General features: G+C 37.9%; 1 protein-coding gene across 2 annotated transcripts in view; it reads right to left on the bottom strand.

Annotated features, from left to right (window-relative positions):
- Nucleotides 1–1,536: 1,536 nt before the first annotated feature.
- The window catches only part of RTN3 (reticulon 3), a 30,566-nt gene continuing 13,348 nt past the window's right edge, over nucleotides 1,537–18,754 (bottom strand). For both annotated transcript variants that reach the window (XM_075187721.1, XM_075187722.1), the window contains exons 3-9: nucleotides 15,172–16,251; nucleotides 7,624–7,831; nucleotides 6,602–6,740; nucleotides 5,547–5,616; nucleotides 5,409–5,455; nucleotides 4,307–4,365; nucleotides 1,537–3,195 (exon numbers count right to left, since the gene is read on the bottom strand). In XM_075187721.1, coding sequence (XP_075043822.1) covers nucleotides 3,150–3,195; nucleotides 4,307–4,365; nucleotides 5,409–5,455; nucleotides 5,547–5,616; nucleotides 6,602–6,740; nucleotides 7,624–7,831; nucleotides 15,172–16,251 — 1,649 coding nt within the window. In that variant the 3' untranslated portion in view covers nucleotides 1,537–3,149. The remainder of the gene's footprint in view (nucleotides 3,196–4,306; nucleotides 4,366–5,408; nucleotides 5,456–5,546; nucleotides 5,617–6,601; nucleotides 6,741–7,623; nucleotides 7,832–15,171; nucleotides 16,252–18,754) is intronic.

Consider the following 18,754-nt stretch of genomic DNA (forward strand, 5'->3'; position numbering starts at 1 on the left):
ACCAAACCCTGAGCCAATTCCCCCCCCCCCCACACTTCATCTCTACCCACAATTCTTCCCATCCCCTCCACTCTGCCAAAAACCACAATTACCTCTTCAACTCCTGCCTCCAAGACTTCACTCGGGATGCTTCTTACCTATTGAACAATCTCCCATGCACTATCCGTTTAGTCTCTACTCTGCAAGGCTTCAAACCCTGCAGTTAGAACTCTCTTCCTTTGCCCCTCTCAGGTCCATTCCCTCACCTGGTGCCACCCTGTTTGTGTCTTCCCCTTCCCTTTGGGATGTAGACTTTCACGGGCAGGGCCCTCTTTCCTTGTGTTCTCCTTCTGCTATTACCCTCTGTTTCTCTTGGCCTGCTTTCCGAACCCTATTTTCTTGAGCACAGACCTACTTCACCATGGTCATTACCATCACTCCTTCTCACTATTCCATAAATAACTTGATCTGCATTACCAAGTTATCTGTGTAATCTGTTAGTTAGTAGATGTCTGTTCTTTATCCAATTATGTTTAGTTTAATATTGTATTATTGCAATGTATAGATCATAGAGATCTGTGCATTGTATACCACTGTAAATTTCATATAAGACGCTGCAGACCTTTTGTGGCACATTGGAAATAAAAGATCACATTTTACATAGTGTAATGTCTCTCAGGTAAATTTGAAGGTGAAAAGCGGTCATGGGATGCAGAATTCCCTAACCATGACTACTTTAGATAAAGTTAACAATCTTTGATGACTAGTGATGTCTGAGATTGATCGAGACAAGCATCACCATCACTATTTATATAGCGCCACTAATTCCGCAGCGCTGTATAAAGAACTCACTCACATCAGTCCCTGCCCCATTGGGGCTTACAGTCTAAATTCCCTAACATACACACACAGAGAGACTAGGGTGAATTTGTTAGCAGCCAATTAACTTACCAGTATGTTTTTGGAGTGTGGGAGGAAACCGGAGCACCCGGAAGAAACCCACGCAAACACGGGGAGAACATACAAACGCCACACAGATAAGGCCATGGTTGGGAATTGAACTCACGACCTCAGTGCTGTAAGGGAGAAGTGCTAACCACTGAGCCACTGTGCTGCATACATTTCAGAACTTTTTATATAATGCGATTAAAACACAATCTACAGACATAACGGGAGGTTATCTGGCTGCAGACAAAATGGACGTGTGTATATTAGAGAATTTAGACGAAACTCCTGTGGGCAGAGACTGATGTAATTAAATATTCTCTGTAAAGTGCTGTATATTATGGTGGCGCTATATAAACAAACAACGATAATTATGCAATACACGATCACCACTATATTGTGATAATTTGTGAGTTGTGATACAAGCTTATATACAATATTTTTTGTACAATTTAAGAACGGCATTAAAATTACAGTGCTTCACAGAAAAGTTGGGGGCAAAGTTTCCAAACATTTGGGTTACTCATAGAGTAGGTGAATTTGTGGCGCACAACAAGCATGTACTAGTATAAATGTTTCTCAGACAACTAAAAAGAATAGACAAACCACAAGTACGTGTCCTATTCCTTTTAATACCACATGTATTTGCAATATATAGAATTTTGTTCCACAGAAATAAAAAACAAAAAAACCCCAAAAGTGTTTTTGTTTCCGACACTCAAAAAAAATAGTCTTAAAATAACAATAAAGCATTTATCTTTTAAACAACATTAATACACAGTGAATAGTTAGAAGCTCAGTGCAACACAAATCACATAATAAAACAACCCACCCTGCTACAGGACTAATGTATCGTCTAATTCAAATGTACACCCCCCCAACACAACAGCCATTTACTTGGTTTGCAATCCCACAGCACAGGTAGGTATACAGGGAATGAGAAAGATGAGTGTCCTAATGCCACAACACTTGGAGAATTGGTAACTTTTCTAGCTCCATTCCACATTTATGTTGAGAAAAAAAAACCTCACTTAAAAAAAAAAAAAAAAAGGTTACAGTGTAATATGGAGAGGCTTGCTACTGTGCCAATTCAGCCAACCTCATTCATGCTTGGATCTTAGACTGGCCTATGTAGACATAGTAAATAATTGCTATACACTTTTGTAGTTGGCTTTTTTGTTTTACAGCCAAACAAAAAAAAACAAAACATGTTTGTGTTTCTGTAGTATTTGGACCTGCATTCAATGACCTTACCTCCAAAGTAAAACATATCATATTTGCATCCCTGAGGGACAAAATAGCTTTGTTCTATGCAACATGAGGGCATTTCTCTCTCCCCTGCTTCCAGGGGCTGGAATATATATAGGATATGATACAGGCAGGGGACAGGAAGAGGGGAACACCAGCTAATCAGTAAAGTTCCTGAAAACATGAGCAAATCCTGACAATGCTTTAGTTATGCGCAACTTAAACACTTCTTTGATTAATTTCCACTTAGTATAGACAAGAAATATAAATTAAATTGGTCATTATTACATAAAAAGATGTTTTGTGGTGTAAGAAAGGCCAATATATTAACTCACGTGGCAGTATGTGGAACAGAACAGTGCCCAAACTGAGCATTTGGAAGGAGACATGAGTGAAGAGAGGTCAGGTAGAGTGTAAATAGGAATAAAGACTTAGAAAGAAACTGAGAGAAGGTGGAAAAAAAGTGACAGTGTACAGGTGAAGGGAAAACATATCAGGAAAAGTGTGACATAAGCAGAAGGGGTGAGAACCAGAGCAAAGACACCATTAGGATAACATCATAAGACATGTTAGTGGAGAAATAAGTGAGGAGCAGAGAAAAAGGAATGGAGAATTTTGTAGTGGCCTAATACAGTTAGCTGTTTCTAGAATACCTCTAGAGTGTGGATGAGTACCAGGGAGTGACAACGATAGAAGAAGTGACTGTGCAGAAACTAGAATTATGGGTTGCCGGATACCTACCAAACTCTCCAGTATATAGACAAATGGGAACAACTTTTAAAATCCATGCCAACGCTGACACAAACTCTTTCCACTAGAGAGAACCAGCATATGTGTGTATACATTAAATATATGCATACAAACTTTTCCTGCAAGCTACATAGAGGCAGCCAATTTACAGAGTAGTAATGAGATACGTAGCCAGTGTTTACACTTTAAAGACCCTCCCAGCCCACCCACCCACACTCCTGATTCCTTCACTCTGTTTTTTTCTTCAATGCCGCTGGGAGCTTGGCCTGAATCCTGAAAGAGGAGAGAGATTCTTAGTAAGGCATTTATTTAGGTTTCATTCAAACCTATACATCACAAAACACTTGGCCATCTAATTCCGTATCTACATAGGACTTCATGTAGAAGTCTTTTGGCTAACTTTCCTGTCTGGTCCCAACTACACCCCTCTCACACAGGTGAAAATTCTTTTTGGGCCTAAGTCATTAACGAAAGTAATTCAAGCAAGCAGTAAATGTTCTCCAGGACAAAACTTGTTACAATGCAAGAAGTGCAAATGAGTTTATTATTTTGCAGATAAGATAAATACTGGCTGTTTTTTCATCCAGCACATAAATACTTGGTAGCTTTATTTTTACACTGAAATATAAAGTTGATCTAGGACATACCCTATCCAAACTATAAATCTGTCCCCACAATTTAAATTTACCTCCTTGTCCAATGCAACTTACTCCTTTTTTATGTTTTGCTCTGCTTAATGACTCAGGCCATTTGTCTCTACATGCAAGGTCTCAAATCACAGAATATCGATATTCTTATATCAGCATTAGTCAATGTAATGTTTAAGCAACACTAGCATTTAAATAATGGATTGGCAAAGGTCAATACAGATCACAATTTCAATTTCAGAAGTGAATTTTCCCTCCATTACATCCTGAACAGAGCAACACATCATTTAATGGTCCCAAAGGCTGCTTAATATTTTCCTTTCATCAGTGCTCTATTCAGAACGCAGTAGAGGGGAAAAGGAAGTTAGCCGGAATATGGCTTCAGGACAGTGAGATCTCAGTATGAATGAGATCCAGAAAGTAGGCGTTTACTTAATTTATCACATTAATGTATAATCTGGTAATTGCACAATATACATAGGTATGAGTATGGATATACAATTAACTTAAAGCAACACACACATTATGGTAGAAGAGGTCCATGGCACCCGCTTCCCAATCATACCCTCACATTTCTATTTTTCATAGGATTACCCTGGTTCACATACTCTTTCAAGGATGGTAAAGGTTTCTTACGTGGATTAGTAGTGCATAACTTATTTTTTAAATTAAAGCACCGAGTAATATACCAACACCCAAATCTCTGCTGTCTTATATCATATACATGCCAAACTTACTTCTCCGTTATGGATTTCACTTGACTGTGCACCAGAGACACATAGTGATCAATTTGTACCTGTGAGAAGCAGAGACAGGAAGGGAGAGTCAAACAAAGAAATTTGGAGATAAAAAAATGACACCACAGCTTTTTCAAAGTGGCTTTGTCCACCTTTCCCAAACAAATCATTAACCTTAAGCCGACCGCTTTAGTCGCATTCACAAATTAAATATTTGTATGATGTGACATCAAAGCTTAGCATAACAGGTTCACGTTTTATTATTATACATTTTCCCTAGTCATCAGACATTCACTGCATTTGTTATCATGTGTACTGAATGCTATACAATAATCAGGATATTTAGATTTGTCTTCACAAACTATTATTAGTACTTTCAGAATTATAAGTACTTATTTTAATATAAATGTTGTTAGCAGGACACTAATATACTTTTTTTTTCTTTAAATTGATAACGAGCTCCATATAACTAATACCTACATCTGTTGATTATTAAAATAATTTATGTTCTATTGGGTATTTGGCGTGAATACCTTCTGATGGTTATTGTTTAATATTTTGCCCCCCCCCCCACCATTCGCTCTATTTAGCAGGGTTGCAGCACTCACAAATCGCCTGGACCTCTGTTCAGCTCTTTTTGTAGCAGGAGAAATCTGACACACAGAGGCTCTATGGCTTTTAAATAGAGGCACCGTGTGGGATCTCTCCTGCTACACACACAAGCACCAAAAGATTTACTAAACTGTGCGTTTGAAAGACGTGGAGGTGTTGCCTATAGCAACCAATTAGAGTCTAGCTGTCATTTTGTAGAATGTACTAAATAAATGATAGCTAGAATCTGATTGGCTGCTATAGGCAACATCTCCACTTTTTCAAGCCCAGTTTAGTTAATATACCCCTATATGTCAACTCTGGGACCTAGCTGAACAGTGTCAATCCCATGGAAGAGATTCCCATCAAAGTTCTATTGTTAGGAATGAAGTGATTTGGTTAGCGATAAAGGTGGGAAACCCTCTAACTTAATTAAGGTATGGCAATTTACAAGTTTGTGAATGCTTTCATAAGTCAGAAACACTAGCACTTCATGTTCAGTGACCCTTACCTTGTATTTCTCATAAACCACAGGGGCACTAAATGCAACCAGGACCCCTAAAAGAACAGTGTAGAGTAAAAAAAACAAAAATGAGTCACTGATCACGTTCTGAAAAGTAAATTGCAGGATTGTACAACAGTTTCTTACCAAGGATGAGAAGTGTGATCCCATTAAACACAGCTCCTACATAGGTCATCAGCCACATGAGGAGGGCAAGCTGGTTGGAGAAAATGAGCAAAGTAATTTGTAAAATGAAATGCCTCTTACTACACTTCAGCTTAACCAATATCACATGCAATATTACCGTGTCTTTATCACATGCTTATTGCTCACACACAGTCATACACGCAGTGTGAATATTTCTATTCAGTTGCCTACAGCTTTAGTCACATTCACAAATTAAATATTTGTATGATGTGAGGTTGAAGCTTAGCATAACATGTTCACGTTTTATAAATATACATTTTCCTTAGTCATCAGACATTCACTGCATGTGTTATCATGTGTACTGCACGCTATACAATAATCAGAATATATAGATTTGTCTTCACAGACTATTATTAGTACTTTCAGAATTATAAGTAATTATTTTAATATAAATGTTAGCAGGACACGAATATACTTTTTTTTTCCTTTAAATTGATAACGGGCTCCATATAACTAATTATATCTACATCTGTCGATTATTAAAATAATTTATGTTCTATTGGGTGTTTGGAGTGAATACCTTTTGATAATTATTGTTTAAGTATTATATTTTACATGTTATAAGTAAACAGTAGTGATGTCAACTTATAAAGCTGAAGATTCAGGTTAAAACAAAATCTGGAATAAATGTATCCTCTCTGATCTATATAAAAGCACTCAGCCTCCAGCTTCTACATTCATGCGGTTACCACATGCCTCAAGGATTTGTAATATCTTATTTTATTACCCAGACAGACAGGTATTGGTTCTGTTAGTTTATCTGTTAGCCATAAACTCATTAAGCAGAAAAATAAATAGCCTGTGTTCAGTAATGGATTTATACATACTGACAAGATCATGAGTAGTTTCCCCTACAAAAGTGTTAAGGAGCAGCGCTAATAACTGAATGTAAACGGTGAGATCCACATATCCGAGAATAGTGTTATGTAAGCTGGACATATACGGTTTGTTTTTGTACCACCAGTTAGTATACTACAAGTAATGATTTTCTTCACCTTCAGTGAATCTACAAGATCCTCCACCAGAAAGAGTCTCATGATGTACTTCACAGCATGGTTAACATGGACAAGGGATGCATTCAGTATCTTCTGGAAGCTATCAGAGGACAAAGTGATGTCCTTTTCCAGTAGACACCTGTGAAACAACATATTAAGGCTGGGTGTTAAAATCTAGATAACATAACTAAGTGAACAACAGTTTACTCAACAACCAACAAGTTGAATACAAGTCTAATAGGGAAAATTTAGCAGTCACACCTCCCGATGATCTGACAAGTAACAGTTACAGGTGAATTCTGAGAAGACCCTGAATCATAAATGGCTAGAACCAGGGCACAGAACTTTCTCGTCCCCTTCTTAAGCGAGTGCTAATAAGTGAGAGCTCTACAATTAACCTAGTCTTTATCAAGACTAATAGAACCAATGCAAGATAAATCTAATAGCCAATATATCATTAGATCCATGTCAGTGGCACTTTGGGGCCTACTTTTAAGAGGCGGTCCTATTGATATCATACTCAGTTTACAATGTGAAAAGATGATGTGATCTGTAGAGACCGAGAATCAGGCAAGACTGTTCCTGGCCTCTTCCACTAGATGTTGGCACGACCCTCCATAACTGTTTTTAAACGTCAATCTGAAAAGTGACGTGGCAAAGTGAACATTTATAAACACCAAACTGCGATAAGTCTTGGGGTAAATTATTTCCTCTAGTTTACACCACTGAATACATTATCTGATATGTATCACACATTTGGCTGCGACATTTTTGTGATGTAACATTTTTTAAACCACAATGCACTAGGCTTACAAACAAGCTTGCTTTTCAGTATTTGGAAGTGCGCAGCTTCAGGAGTTACCACCCAGATAAAGTAAACACCACAAGTTGTCTTTGCTCAACTGGAATGCCAAAAGATGGCACCAACAAAAACACAGACACTGTTTCAATTTTAACTGAAACTATAATTGCTGAGAGAAGAAAATAAAAAATATTTAGACAGTAAAAACATAAGCTCTTACTTGAAAGGATGCCCCTCTTCAGACTTCTGGACGGCTTGCATGACAGATTTGTATATGCGAAAGCTAATTGTGACGGTCAGCAGGGACAAAATGAAATAGGAAATAACACTAATGATGCTGAATGCTGCGAGTGACAAAAGCAGCACCATTGTAGCTCCAAAAACCATTCCGGACTTCTTCACATCTCTCCAAAACAGCAGGTCATGAACTGAGAAAGGAGAGAAATAGACCAGATTACCTTTCTGTCATCTGTAGCATGGAATTCATAAAAGTGTAATCAGAATTATTTTGTCCCCAGTGTTGCTAATAAAACGGGATTTCTTTCTGAGTGTACATGGACCGTACTGTACATTTGTCACAGAGTACATAACTCAGGGGTAGAAATGGATGCCCAGAAATAGAGTGCTAGCTACCAGCTGCTCGATCACCTCCCTTTTCAGACTCCAACAGCTTCGTGTTAAACATGGCTCACAGGGATCTTTCATTGGAGACACGAATCTTCAATGAAACACTTCATCTAATTGGTTTGGTACAAGCTGGAGCAGAGCTACAAGATGTCACCACGGGCCAGAATGGAGCTCAGCAATTCTCACTGGTTCTGCTTGAAAGTGCCAGCAGACACCGATAGCAAGTGTTATTAGTACAGAGAAAACCCTTTCCCTCTAGGGACCTTTGTACTGAAAATGGCAGCCGCAGTTAGTGGCTGCTAGCACTTTAAACAGAGTAGAGGGAGAACGAGTAGACATCTGCTAGGCAAAATTGCCAGGTACTGCAGGTAAAATATAAAACAAAGCACAACACCACTTAGGTAAGCTGTCTACAACATAAGAGATAAGATTCACATTAATACCAGAGGGAAAGTTATTAATTGAAATCAGTCCGCTACAGGTTGCAAATTCCTAACAATACCAGTCAACACTCTTCTTTGAAGAATAGACACCATTACGATGGTTTGCTCCCAAGTCAATGCCCCTTTCACTTGTAGCATGTGGTCATCAATAAATATCCACTGTCTGCTTAGATGTTACATTTTCAAATCAAACAAAAACAATTTCTCGCTTTACAAATGAGAAACTGCCAAAGCTGAAATGCTAGAATCAGTAACCCACATGGAGATGAGCCTATTAATGCCCGTTAGTTTGTGATGGGATTTGTACACTTTCTCTCTTCTCAACTACTCAGAACACGCCTTAAAACTCCGCTTAAACTACTTTTATATGTCCATAAATCACCACATTTCTGTTTATACAGAATCTATCTGCATGTAAGGTGTAGGAACTCATAATTGCAGGTAGTTTATTAAATTCAATTATTCAGACTTTATTCTACAAGCACTTGCTGTGTTGTGAATTGCTGGTTCATGCTGTGAAAATGTGTTGAACACTGCTGTCACATGCTGGGTTGGACAATCTCAACCCTAATCAATTTAAATAACATGTTCTGCATGCCATACATTTCTTCGTACAAAATTGCTGCCTTCTAACTTTTGGAAGAATTTGCCAAACCCTGACCTAGCTAATATCTCTTAGGATATGTACAATCATTAATTCTGTGTTTCATCTGTAGCTGCATATACAGAAGATACAATTTTAATATATTGTCAGTTGCCAAAACCACAGATTCAGATTCTCCAAATAAACCAACTTTGCAGGATGTAGAGAAGTTACACAGCTACTGGGCAACTGCACCAATTGTCAACACACATACTAACTTGAGTAATTCTGAAAAACCAGGAGATGGGGTGGGGGACACAATGTGCCCCATCTCCCCCATCCTAACACAGAGACTCTGGACTCCTCTTTCAAAACAAGGTTATACTCTCTTTCAAACAGGACCCCTGAAGTTATATTATGGTGATCATGTGATCACTGAAGAAATAATTAAAGTAGTCCAGGGATAGGAGATGGTCTCCCCGCTGTCCGGCTTGAAAGAGGGGAGTCCTCTCTTTTAAATAATGAGGCCTAAAGTAGGTTAGTCTTAGCCATATTATTACTACACATTTTCTGCATTTCATTGAGGACAGTGCAGAATAGGAACACAACATTAGCATCGTTTTCATCAATTCATTCAAAGTCTTCAGAAAAAAAATCAAGGTATAATTTGTGTGGGTACTGCATACACAAAGTACAGATATTGATGTTCAAATGTGACCAGGCCAAAAAGTGCCAAAATAGGCTCAGCACAGGGGTGAGAAAAGCCTCAGCAGTGAAGGGGTTACAAGACTTAACTACTTTGAAAACAATTTACTAAATTCCATCAAAATAAAACGACTTTGGATACCCCCACCTCGCCATTTGTTGTACTTAGCAGTGACCTCTGGCAGTTCTATGATCTAAGGCTTTCAATTTATTGCCACTGAGCTGTATGTCCCCTGGCACCCCCTATGTAGATATGAGAGTCAAAAGGTGACCAGCAGAGATTGCAGGACCCAGAAAAATACAGTGAACTGTGGAGGTCCCATTTTGGCAGTCTAATTTTTACAGTGGTTATCAGCTCTCTCACTTGGGTGATGCAAGTTTTCAACAAAACAAATATAAAGAAAAAGGATGATACTGGTCATTGTACAGAGGGGAGTCATCACCTTTATTATGGCCCATGCTAATGGGAGGTTGTAGAGAAAGAAGACTTCAAAATAGTGATCTACTTATGGAGGATCACAGTACCAATGTCAAATGCTAGGTATATACCTATAGCACAGTAGGCTGTATCTTGCTTCCCTTGGAAGGAATTGGATAGTAATAATTTTAGCATTATTATAGGTAGTAAGGAAACTGTCAGCTGCCTATTGATCAATTCTGAATGTACAGGTTTAAGAGTCACTAAACCCGAGGTTTCTGCTGCTATCTGATTGATCTGCTAAATCCTTTAAAAAATGGATTGTGCCCAATTGCATATGGTCTAAATCAGGTAAAAATGCTGATAATAAAACAAGGCACTGCTCTAGAGTTTACTGGTGGATACACTTGATTTAATGGGAAGCATGTTTTGTAGAGTTCCAGACAACTAAAGAGTATCCTTAAAATAAATTAATACTACAAGATGATAATCACCACACTCCTGTTGGCATTTAAATGCAAAAGCCGGACTTAGAAAAACATTTCATAGTAATTACAAATATTCGGCAACTAACACTAAGACAGTTCTTTCTGTTACAAAGTGGAACCTATCCCCCAAACAGCAAGCTGTATGTAAAGCGGACCTGTCGCCTACACACAATGGAGGCAGCTAGCCATTTTGTGAGCTGAATTAATAGTCTTGAAATTGTAGCTTATCAAGGAACCAGAACCTCTTGAGCACAATTTGGTTCTAGGAATACAGTCAGGCTGTGTACTCAGTGGTGTCACTGGGTCCTAGCAAACTGATATGCTAAATACTGATTCAGCTCACAAAATTGATGCAATAGGTCCCCTTTACATACATTTAATAACACCTGACGCAGGAGCTCACAGTTACGTTTCCTTTTAAGGAGCATCACTGCTAGATGTGAAATAATGGTTACAGGGATCACCACCTGTTTAAAACAATTGTAAGACAAATTTACATAACATTTCATTTCTACAGAAAGCCCAGGTGTTTGTTTTGTTTCTCCTTTTGTCATCTGCTTTCCAATCAAAGAGGAAAAAAAAAAAAAAGGGTAACAGACAATTAACAGGTCCAAGGTATATCTTTTTGAGACGGTCAGGCCAGGAGAGCTTTATTTAGAATTGACAGAGCAGTATATTAAAAATATTATATTCATATTAAAAATGCAGGAGCAACTAGACAAAACAAGTACTGAGTCCGAAATTACATATCCTTTGAAATCTAGAGAAATTAGCCCAAAATGGTGTCAGCAATAAACGGGTAGGTGCTATAGCTGCTGTGTGGTTCTTGAAATTGTCTATGCAACATTACAGAAACACTTCATAGTGGATTTCTTGCTGTACCATTAAAAGTGCATCTGCTGCCATGAACTGAGATTTTACAATTCTACAGTATATAAAATCTATACAAACATGCCTTCTATTTTTCTGTTTACTTCTCCTAAGTGCAAGTGGCTGCAATATGCAGATGAGGGCAATGCATGTACCTCGTGGGCATAGATACTAGAGTTTTCTGTGGGCAAGCGCAGTGAAATCACGTAATTTCACTACGCAAAACAAGCACACATTCAGCTCTGTGCCAAGCGTATTGGGTCCCATTTAGAGTTACAAGTACATTCAGCCAGAAGGAAAAATTTTGCACCTTGGCAAAACCATGCTCCACTGCAAGGGTAGGTGTATGTGGGAGAGGGGGTTGATCTGTGGGCAAATTTAAAGTTGGAAGTCTTAGCTCAACACAGTTTACAATAAAGCTTCCCAATATTTGTGCGTTATATTGAAAAAAATTAAATATTTTGCATCCTTTAGCTGGATTTTCCACTTTACTCTAAAGAAGGTTTAAAGTGTATATTTTTATTTTAATATCTTAAGCAAGTTGTCCATTTTACGTGGAGCCATCTCCATAATTTGATACATTTGTAATTAATAACTAGAAACATTACATTTCCATTACTCCAATAAATGCTCATTTGAGTACCTCTACTACTGTTTGTCCTCTATGAAGAGAAAGATTGAGCAGGTAGTTGAGTAGTTTGTTAAAAAAAAAGAAAGACCATTATAACAGCAGTGAAGGAAAGGTCTTAATTTAAGTCATTTTCTGACTATCTAAACACTTCACAATGCTACATTATATAGCAAAAGTAGACATTTCTCATTTGATTTTATGAATCAAGCTTTGTTTGAAAATAACATCTAGGGTCCAGTTTAGTTTTAGGAGTATTTTTATTTTGCCTGCTTTTGCATGTAGGACACGAATACAGACAGCTTTATTTTTCCAATGATTACTGTTGAGATAAACAAACTAAATCTGTCTGCACATTTTAGTTACACCCCTGCAGCACATGATTTTGCTTGAAATTCCAGGTTTAAAGGTCAGGGTTTGCAAATCGCAAAAAAAAAAAAAAAAAGTTTAAAAAATAGCCCTACGCCCTAATAACGGTAGAAGTGATTAAAACCCTCATCTACAAAACTAAGACATCCGAGATAGAACTGCTTTTACTTATATAAACAAATAAATTACTTATACAGTTACGCAAAATAAAAACAAAAAAAAAACAAAACCACAACATACAGTGGTTTCTACAAATTTTGAGGCCCTTGATTTAGTTTGGGAAATAAAAGAAAAAAAGACAAAAAGCAGATAAACCGAAACATCATGATCCCAAAAAATAGAAAAGAAAAAAACCGTAGACTTTTATTCTAATGGAATTGTCTGAAAACAAACACTTTAACGGATACAAATTTTTCCTCCAAAACTTTGAAAAGGTTTCCAAAGTTACTGGATTCCCTGTTCCTAGTACTTGGTATAACCTCCTCTGGCACAACAACATCACAAAGTCTTTTACTGCAATATATTTCTTTTAAAATTGGCACTGAGCTTGGATGACATATATGCAGATGTACCTAGTCACAGGCTTTGTATGGTATGGAATTTAAAAATCTGGAGACTGAGATGGCCACTGCAAAATCTTGATTTTGTGTCCTGTAAACCATTTCTTTGTTGCTTTCAAGTTATGTTTGTGGTCTCTATCGCTCTGGAAGGTCCACCGGCATCCAAGTTGCAGCCCTGGCAACCAGCTTTTCTGCCAGAATTTCCAGATACTTTTTAGTTTATTATGCCATCATCTTAACAGGGCCAATGTCTGTAAAACAGCCCCACATCATCAATTACTCACAGCGAGAATTAGGTTCTCCTCTTTGTAAGTATCCCTCCCCTAACACCAAATGAAGTGATGTTGTGAATGAACAGTTACATTTTGGTCTCATCTGACCATAATTGTAATTGAAGTCCAAATGGTGTTTGGAAACTAGCTGCTTCAGGGGATGATGAGGAATTTCTTCTGGATGATTAGGGATTTCTTCTAGCAACCCTTCAAAATAGCAGGCTGGTATGGATGTACTATCTAATGGTTGATTTGGAGACCCAAATTTTTTGCTACCCTCAACACCTTACTGTGCATGGGATAACATACACTTGCATCTTCTTCCTCGTAAGTTAATCATTGTTTTAGTGATTTGGCCTAGAAGTGCCACTATATTTAATTTTTAATGTACTTTTGTGGATTTAAGATCTGATTTGTGGAGATCAACAATAATTTTTTTCTTGTTTTATCAGGTGCCTTTTCCTAAAGTGATGGATGAAAATAGACATTCATACTTACAAGTTTTTAAAAAAAACAACCAACCCTAGTGAATAAGGAGACTCAAATAAGTTTCTTATGAATGACTTGTATTAGCTGTGCATTTAAATTTAGTTTCATTTGCTTATTTGTATTTTAATAAATGCCTGTAGTTTCCATTTTTTGGGCAATGACGCGCGGTTTATTTTATGGAGTGTGCTAATAATGTGGATCCCTCTGTATCTCACTAGCATCTAGAATCATACATATTACATCAATTAAATGAATACGGAGCATACAATGAGGAGATGTGATCAACGGTCTATGGTCTTAACACTATGCAAGGTTTTTTTTAATTAAATCATTGGGACTGCATATGCATAGGACTGCGGAATGGATTTTACAAACAGAAAGAGAGGATACTAAGAAAGAGGTACCCAAAAAATTTACATTTTTAAAAAGATAAATAAATATATATATATATATATATATATATATATATATATATATATATATATATATATATATATATATATATATATATATATATATATATATGCGCTAGGTGGAACGGTCAGATGTCCACCATTGTGAACAGCCCTAGTCTACAATTATAAAAAAGCCAAATTAACATCTAAATAAAAATCAGCAGACAGATCAAAATACAATGGAATATGGGACTAACAGTCATGGTTTGATCTCCATACACAAATTTACTATGATTTTGTTTTGAGCCAGAACTTAGGTTCAATCAACATTGACAACAGTTTTCATAATTTCCCCATGTGAGCACAACTTCATTTAGAAGCAGACAACAAAAAAATGTTCAGAAAAAGTATTCATCCATTTCTCCTTCCCAAAGAGACCCTAAATTGTGCAATATTGGTGTACCTTAGGCGTGCGAGTACATGTCTAGCAATAATAATGATTTACAACACAATATTTGAAAGACTGAAAGAATGAGAACGCAAGTATGTAATATATATTGATATATACATACATATACACGCACAGAAGATAAGGGGGTAACATGGAGAGAGGATACAAACATGCCAATTAAAACATTAAGTGCATATAGGTAGAAAAAGCAGGAAAAGGTAAAATTTGATAGCCGTGCATGGCAGCAGTGTGCACAGAGAGGGCGGGTTGCTTGTACCAAGTGCGAGTTGCGCATGCTGGATTGCCAAAGATGTGCCATTGGTCATCTACGAAACATGCTTGCAACAGGTAATAGGACATCTACAGAGCATGCCAGTGGTTCATGCCAACAATATGACTGAGCATGAACGGTGTAAGTCAACAATGTGAGGGTCATGCCAATGGTGCATTGGATAAGAATTCTTCTTTACCTTTGAAGGTCAGAATATCAATTGTAGAGTCTTGGTGTGATCCAGCTTGGCCTGGTCTATCAGCTGATTTTAATCCTTGAAAGTCGCCAAACTGGGGACACAAGATTTCAGGAGAGGATTCTTGGCTTTCCGAATTCCCATCTTGCACCCCAGCTGCCAATGCTCTTAGAGCTTCGATAGTTAAATTTTCCTGCACTTGGTCTTCCAATGACTCGGACGGTAAATAGTGCACAGCTCCCGTATGAGAGTCAGTAACATAAGTTTCTACCAGGTCTACAAAGCCTTCACTATGTGGAGAATCTGGCATTTTCGAAGCAGCTCTGTTCAGTTTATCTGTTACACTGTCAGTTAACAATAAGGTTTGTGTCTTGCTGAACTGTGCTGACCACAGGGGCTCAGAATGGTTGTCAGAATTGTCAAGCTTGGCTATATCCTCTCTCTCAGGTTCATTCCCCTGTTGTGTGTCATTAAGTTCCACCCAACCATCCTCAGTATTTTCTCTACGATCTGTTTCTGAACCTCTGAATCTCCAACCAGCATCTATAACCGTGTCATCAGACTCTCCTGAACTATCCAAGTCTTCATCTGCATCTGGCCACCGGAGGTCAGACTTTGAATCGTATGAATGATCTTCAATTTTAGCAGAATTAAGCTCTGATGTTTCTTCACATGTTTGCAGAGATCCTAGATTTTGTCTCAAGTAGACTTCCTCTACTGAAGCTTTGCAAAGTAATTCCACGCCTTCACTAACAACTGGAGGATCTGATTCTGTTTGATGGCCAGCTGATTTACGAAGTTCAATAGGCAAATGTTCAGGCTCAAAATCCTCAGACCCTGTATGCGTTCTGACATGCAGCATAACATCCTTGTTAATGAATGAATCTTCCTTGGGAATAGAAACACCTTGGTGTGTGTAGCCAAACAACAATGATTCATCAGGTTTTGCAGATCGGTCAGAAGCTTTAAGTCCATAGTTAATACATTTGTCTTCATTGTCTTTGAACTCAAAGCGTGAGCTGTTGGCAATCATTTCAAAAGGAGACCCAGGTGATTCTGGACTGGGGTGTTTGGGATGGAGTTCTGGAGAGAAGGGTGTCAGAGAAAAGTCTGTAAAGACTGTCCCACTAATAAAATATGGCCTTTTATTGGCAGGGCTTATTGACACACGGAATTCATTACAACATGTAATAAGCAGGTTACTTTAAGTGGTGACATAATATAAAATGCAGCGTAGAGCAGTGGGAAGCCACATTTAATTGTCCTTGCTATATTATGTGCTCATAATAGTAGTCCTAGTGTTTTTTTTTTACCTGAGCAGGAGTGGGTCCTACAAAACTCATCAATACTGCTATTGAAATCTGAGCAGATTTGTCATTACTTCACCAAAAATAAAAATCTCAATATGAATCGCATGGTGCGTAGTCACGACAGAATCTTGTAAACATGCAATTGCATGGTGCCCACAAGGGTGCAGAACCTAAGGATCATGTAGAAATCAGCTCTGAACAACCCTCTCAGATCCAGGTAATTAAAAACTAGACTATACTAGCACTATCCACTGCTTCAAGGTGCAAGAGGTGACCCTCCCATCTTACTGCCTACACTGTTACTCTAGTTTTATTTCACTTGCAATGCATTTTGAGCAAAATGACAGATTTAACATACATCAGTAATAAATGGCACGAGTATCGGGATTATTTTGTTCAGAAAATTCAGAACACTAGAATAAGATGTCTTTTTACCACTATCTATGAAAAATTAGACGTATATTCCCTGCAAAAACCATGCACACACAAAAACAATCCACTCAACGCAAAAAGGGTCGAAACTGCAGCAGGAATGCTTCCTGTTTTAGAAGGGTAAAGTGTTCACAAGTTACAATTTGAGAACTCAGTATGTTGCAAAATCGCCTCCTGCAATATGTGGTTATTACACAACAATGCCCTGAGACTATTATTAACCCTTACATAGTGCAGAATAATGTGCTGAACTGTAATTTCTAAATACATACATGCATTGACATAAAATACAGATGTAAATGTATTTATCCATATATTACTACTGTGCGAGGAGAAAGGGACTTCAATGAGCTCATGTTCCCTCACTAGTTAATGCCTGAGTTCAGGGGTCACTCTCCAATATCTAGAAAAACATAAATAAAGAAATCTGTCTCACAGGTAACTTCTTTAACTATGACAATGATCATTTGTTTTAAAATAAAATTCAGAAGAAGTTCTACCAAAGGCCAATAGCTTCCTTACCATGGGTCTGCTGTTCATGAGGCTAGGCTGTTTCCCATATATTTTACTATGTCAGTGGACAATATGCTGCCTGTCTGAAAAAAAGACAGTCAGCAAGAGAGGATAGTGGTAGACACTGCAGGACTCTACTACTGCTGCTGCCCCAGTCTTTCTTCAGACAAGCTTCATGTTGTCCATGTGGGAGTGAGCAGGAGTCACCAGGGCCAGTGAGCAGGAGTCACCAGACCTGCACCAGGCACATCAAAACATTGGAGAACCCAATCCTCTTATAACCGAGAAAGCCCTTCCAGGTAAGAAGGCTTTGGGATGGGGTATAACTTCTGATAGAAAGCATAAAAAAAGAACAAAAGAAAGGACACTATAATGAAGCTTGGTTTGTTTTAAACATAAAAATGTTTTGATAATTAAAAAGCTCTAATTCGCCCTCATTTGTGCAAGTTGTTTTTGACAATGCAACAGATCAACAGTTTGTGTACCATGTTCCAAAGTCGGCTGGCAGTTAAAGTGGCCACACACAGGAACCAATTGGCCCAACTGCTGGCTCTCTGTCAAGTTTGACCATAAAAGGTGTATGGGCAAACATAAAAACAAAAACAAAAAAAAAGACAGTACTTTGCTTAGTTACCGCTGTGACTGCATACATGATCAAACATGGTCAGTATCTGGCCATATTTCTCAGCAACACAACCAGTTTAGATGTTGATCGGGATCTGAAATTTTCTGGGTGTATACACACACAGCAATTTTAGGTCCAAAACTACCTAACTGCCCAGCACAATTGCAGAGTGTATGGTCACCTTTACAGGACAAAAGGGACAATAAGGTAGTGACAATAAGTCACAAGCCTTTAGAAGCAACACATTGTCACCAGTCTACCCCAGTCTAAATTAGATTCTCTGTGCATGACTATTTATACCTACATGATTCTTTGAATACATAAAAAAATAAACACTAGTATACAGAGCCCCAGTGTTTTTAGCTAAAGTTGAGCATTATGCAATACATACAACACACCTTTGCTCAAAAACAGAGCAGAGCTGACCGATGGGACCTCAGAAGTGACATGTGAGTGTTATTAGACCATGTGAGTGTTATTAGACATATACACCAATGTTTTCTTTGGCTCTGAAGAATTGTGAAGGGGGGAGAGCAGCAAAAGCATGTCTGTACATCATCCAGTAATTTACTGGTGTGAAACACAAAGTGACATTACACAGCAAGATAACAGCTGCCACAAATAAATAAAATTACTACAATTATTTTCTAATTTAAATGATAATTTCACTTAATTACTTCCCTTCCCAGAGATAGTACCTCCCCTG

This window comes from Mixophyes fleayi, chromosome 10, assembly GCF_038048845.1.
Source record: "Mixophyes fleayi isolate aMixFle1 chromosome 10, aMixFle1.hap1, whole genome shotgun sequence".
Lineage (NCBI taxonomy): Eukaryota > Metazoa > Chordata > Amphibia > Anura > Limnodynastidae > Mixophyes > Mixophyes fleayi.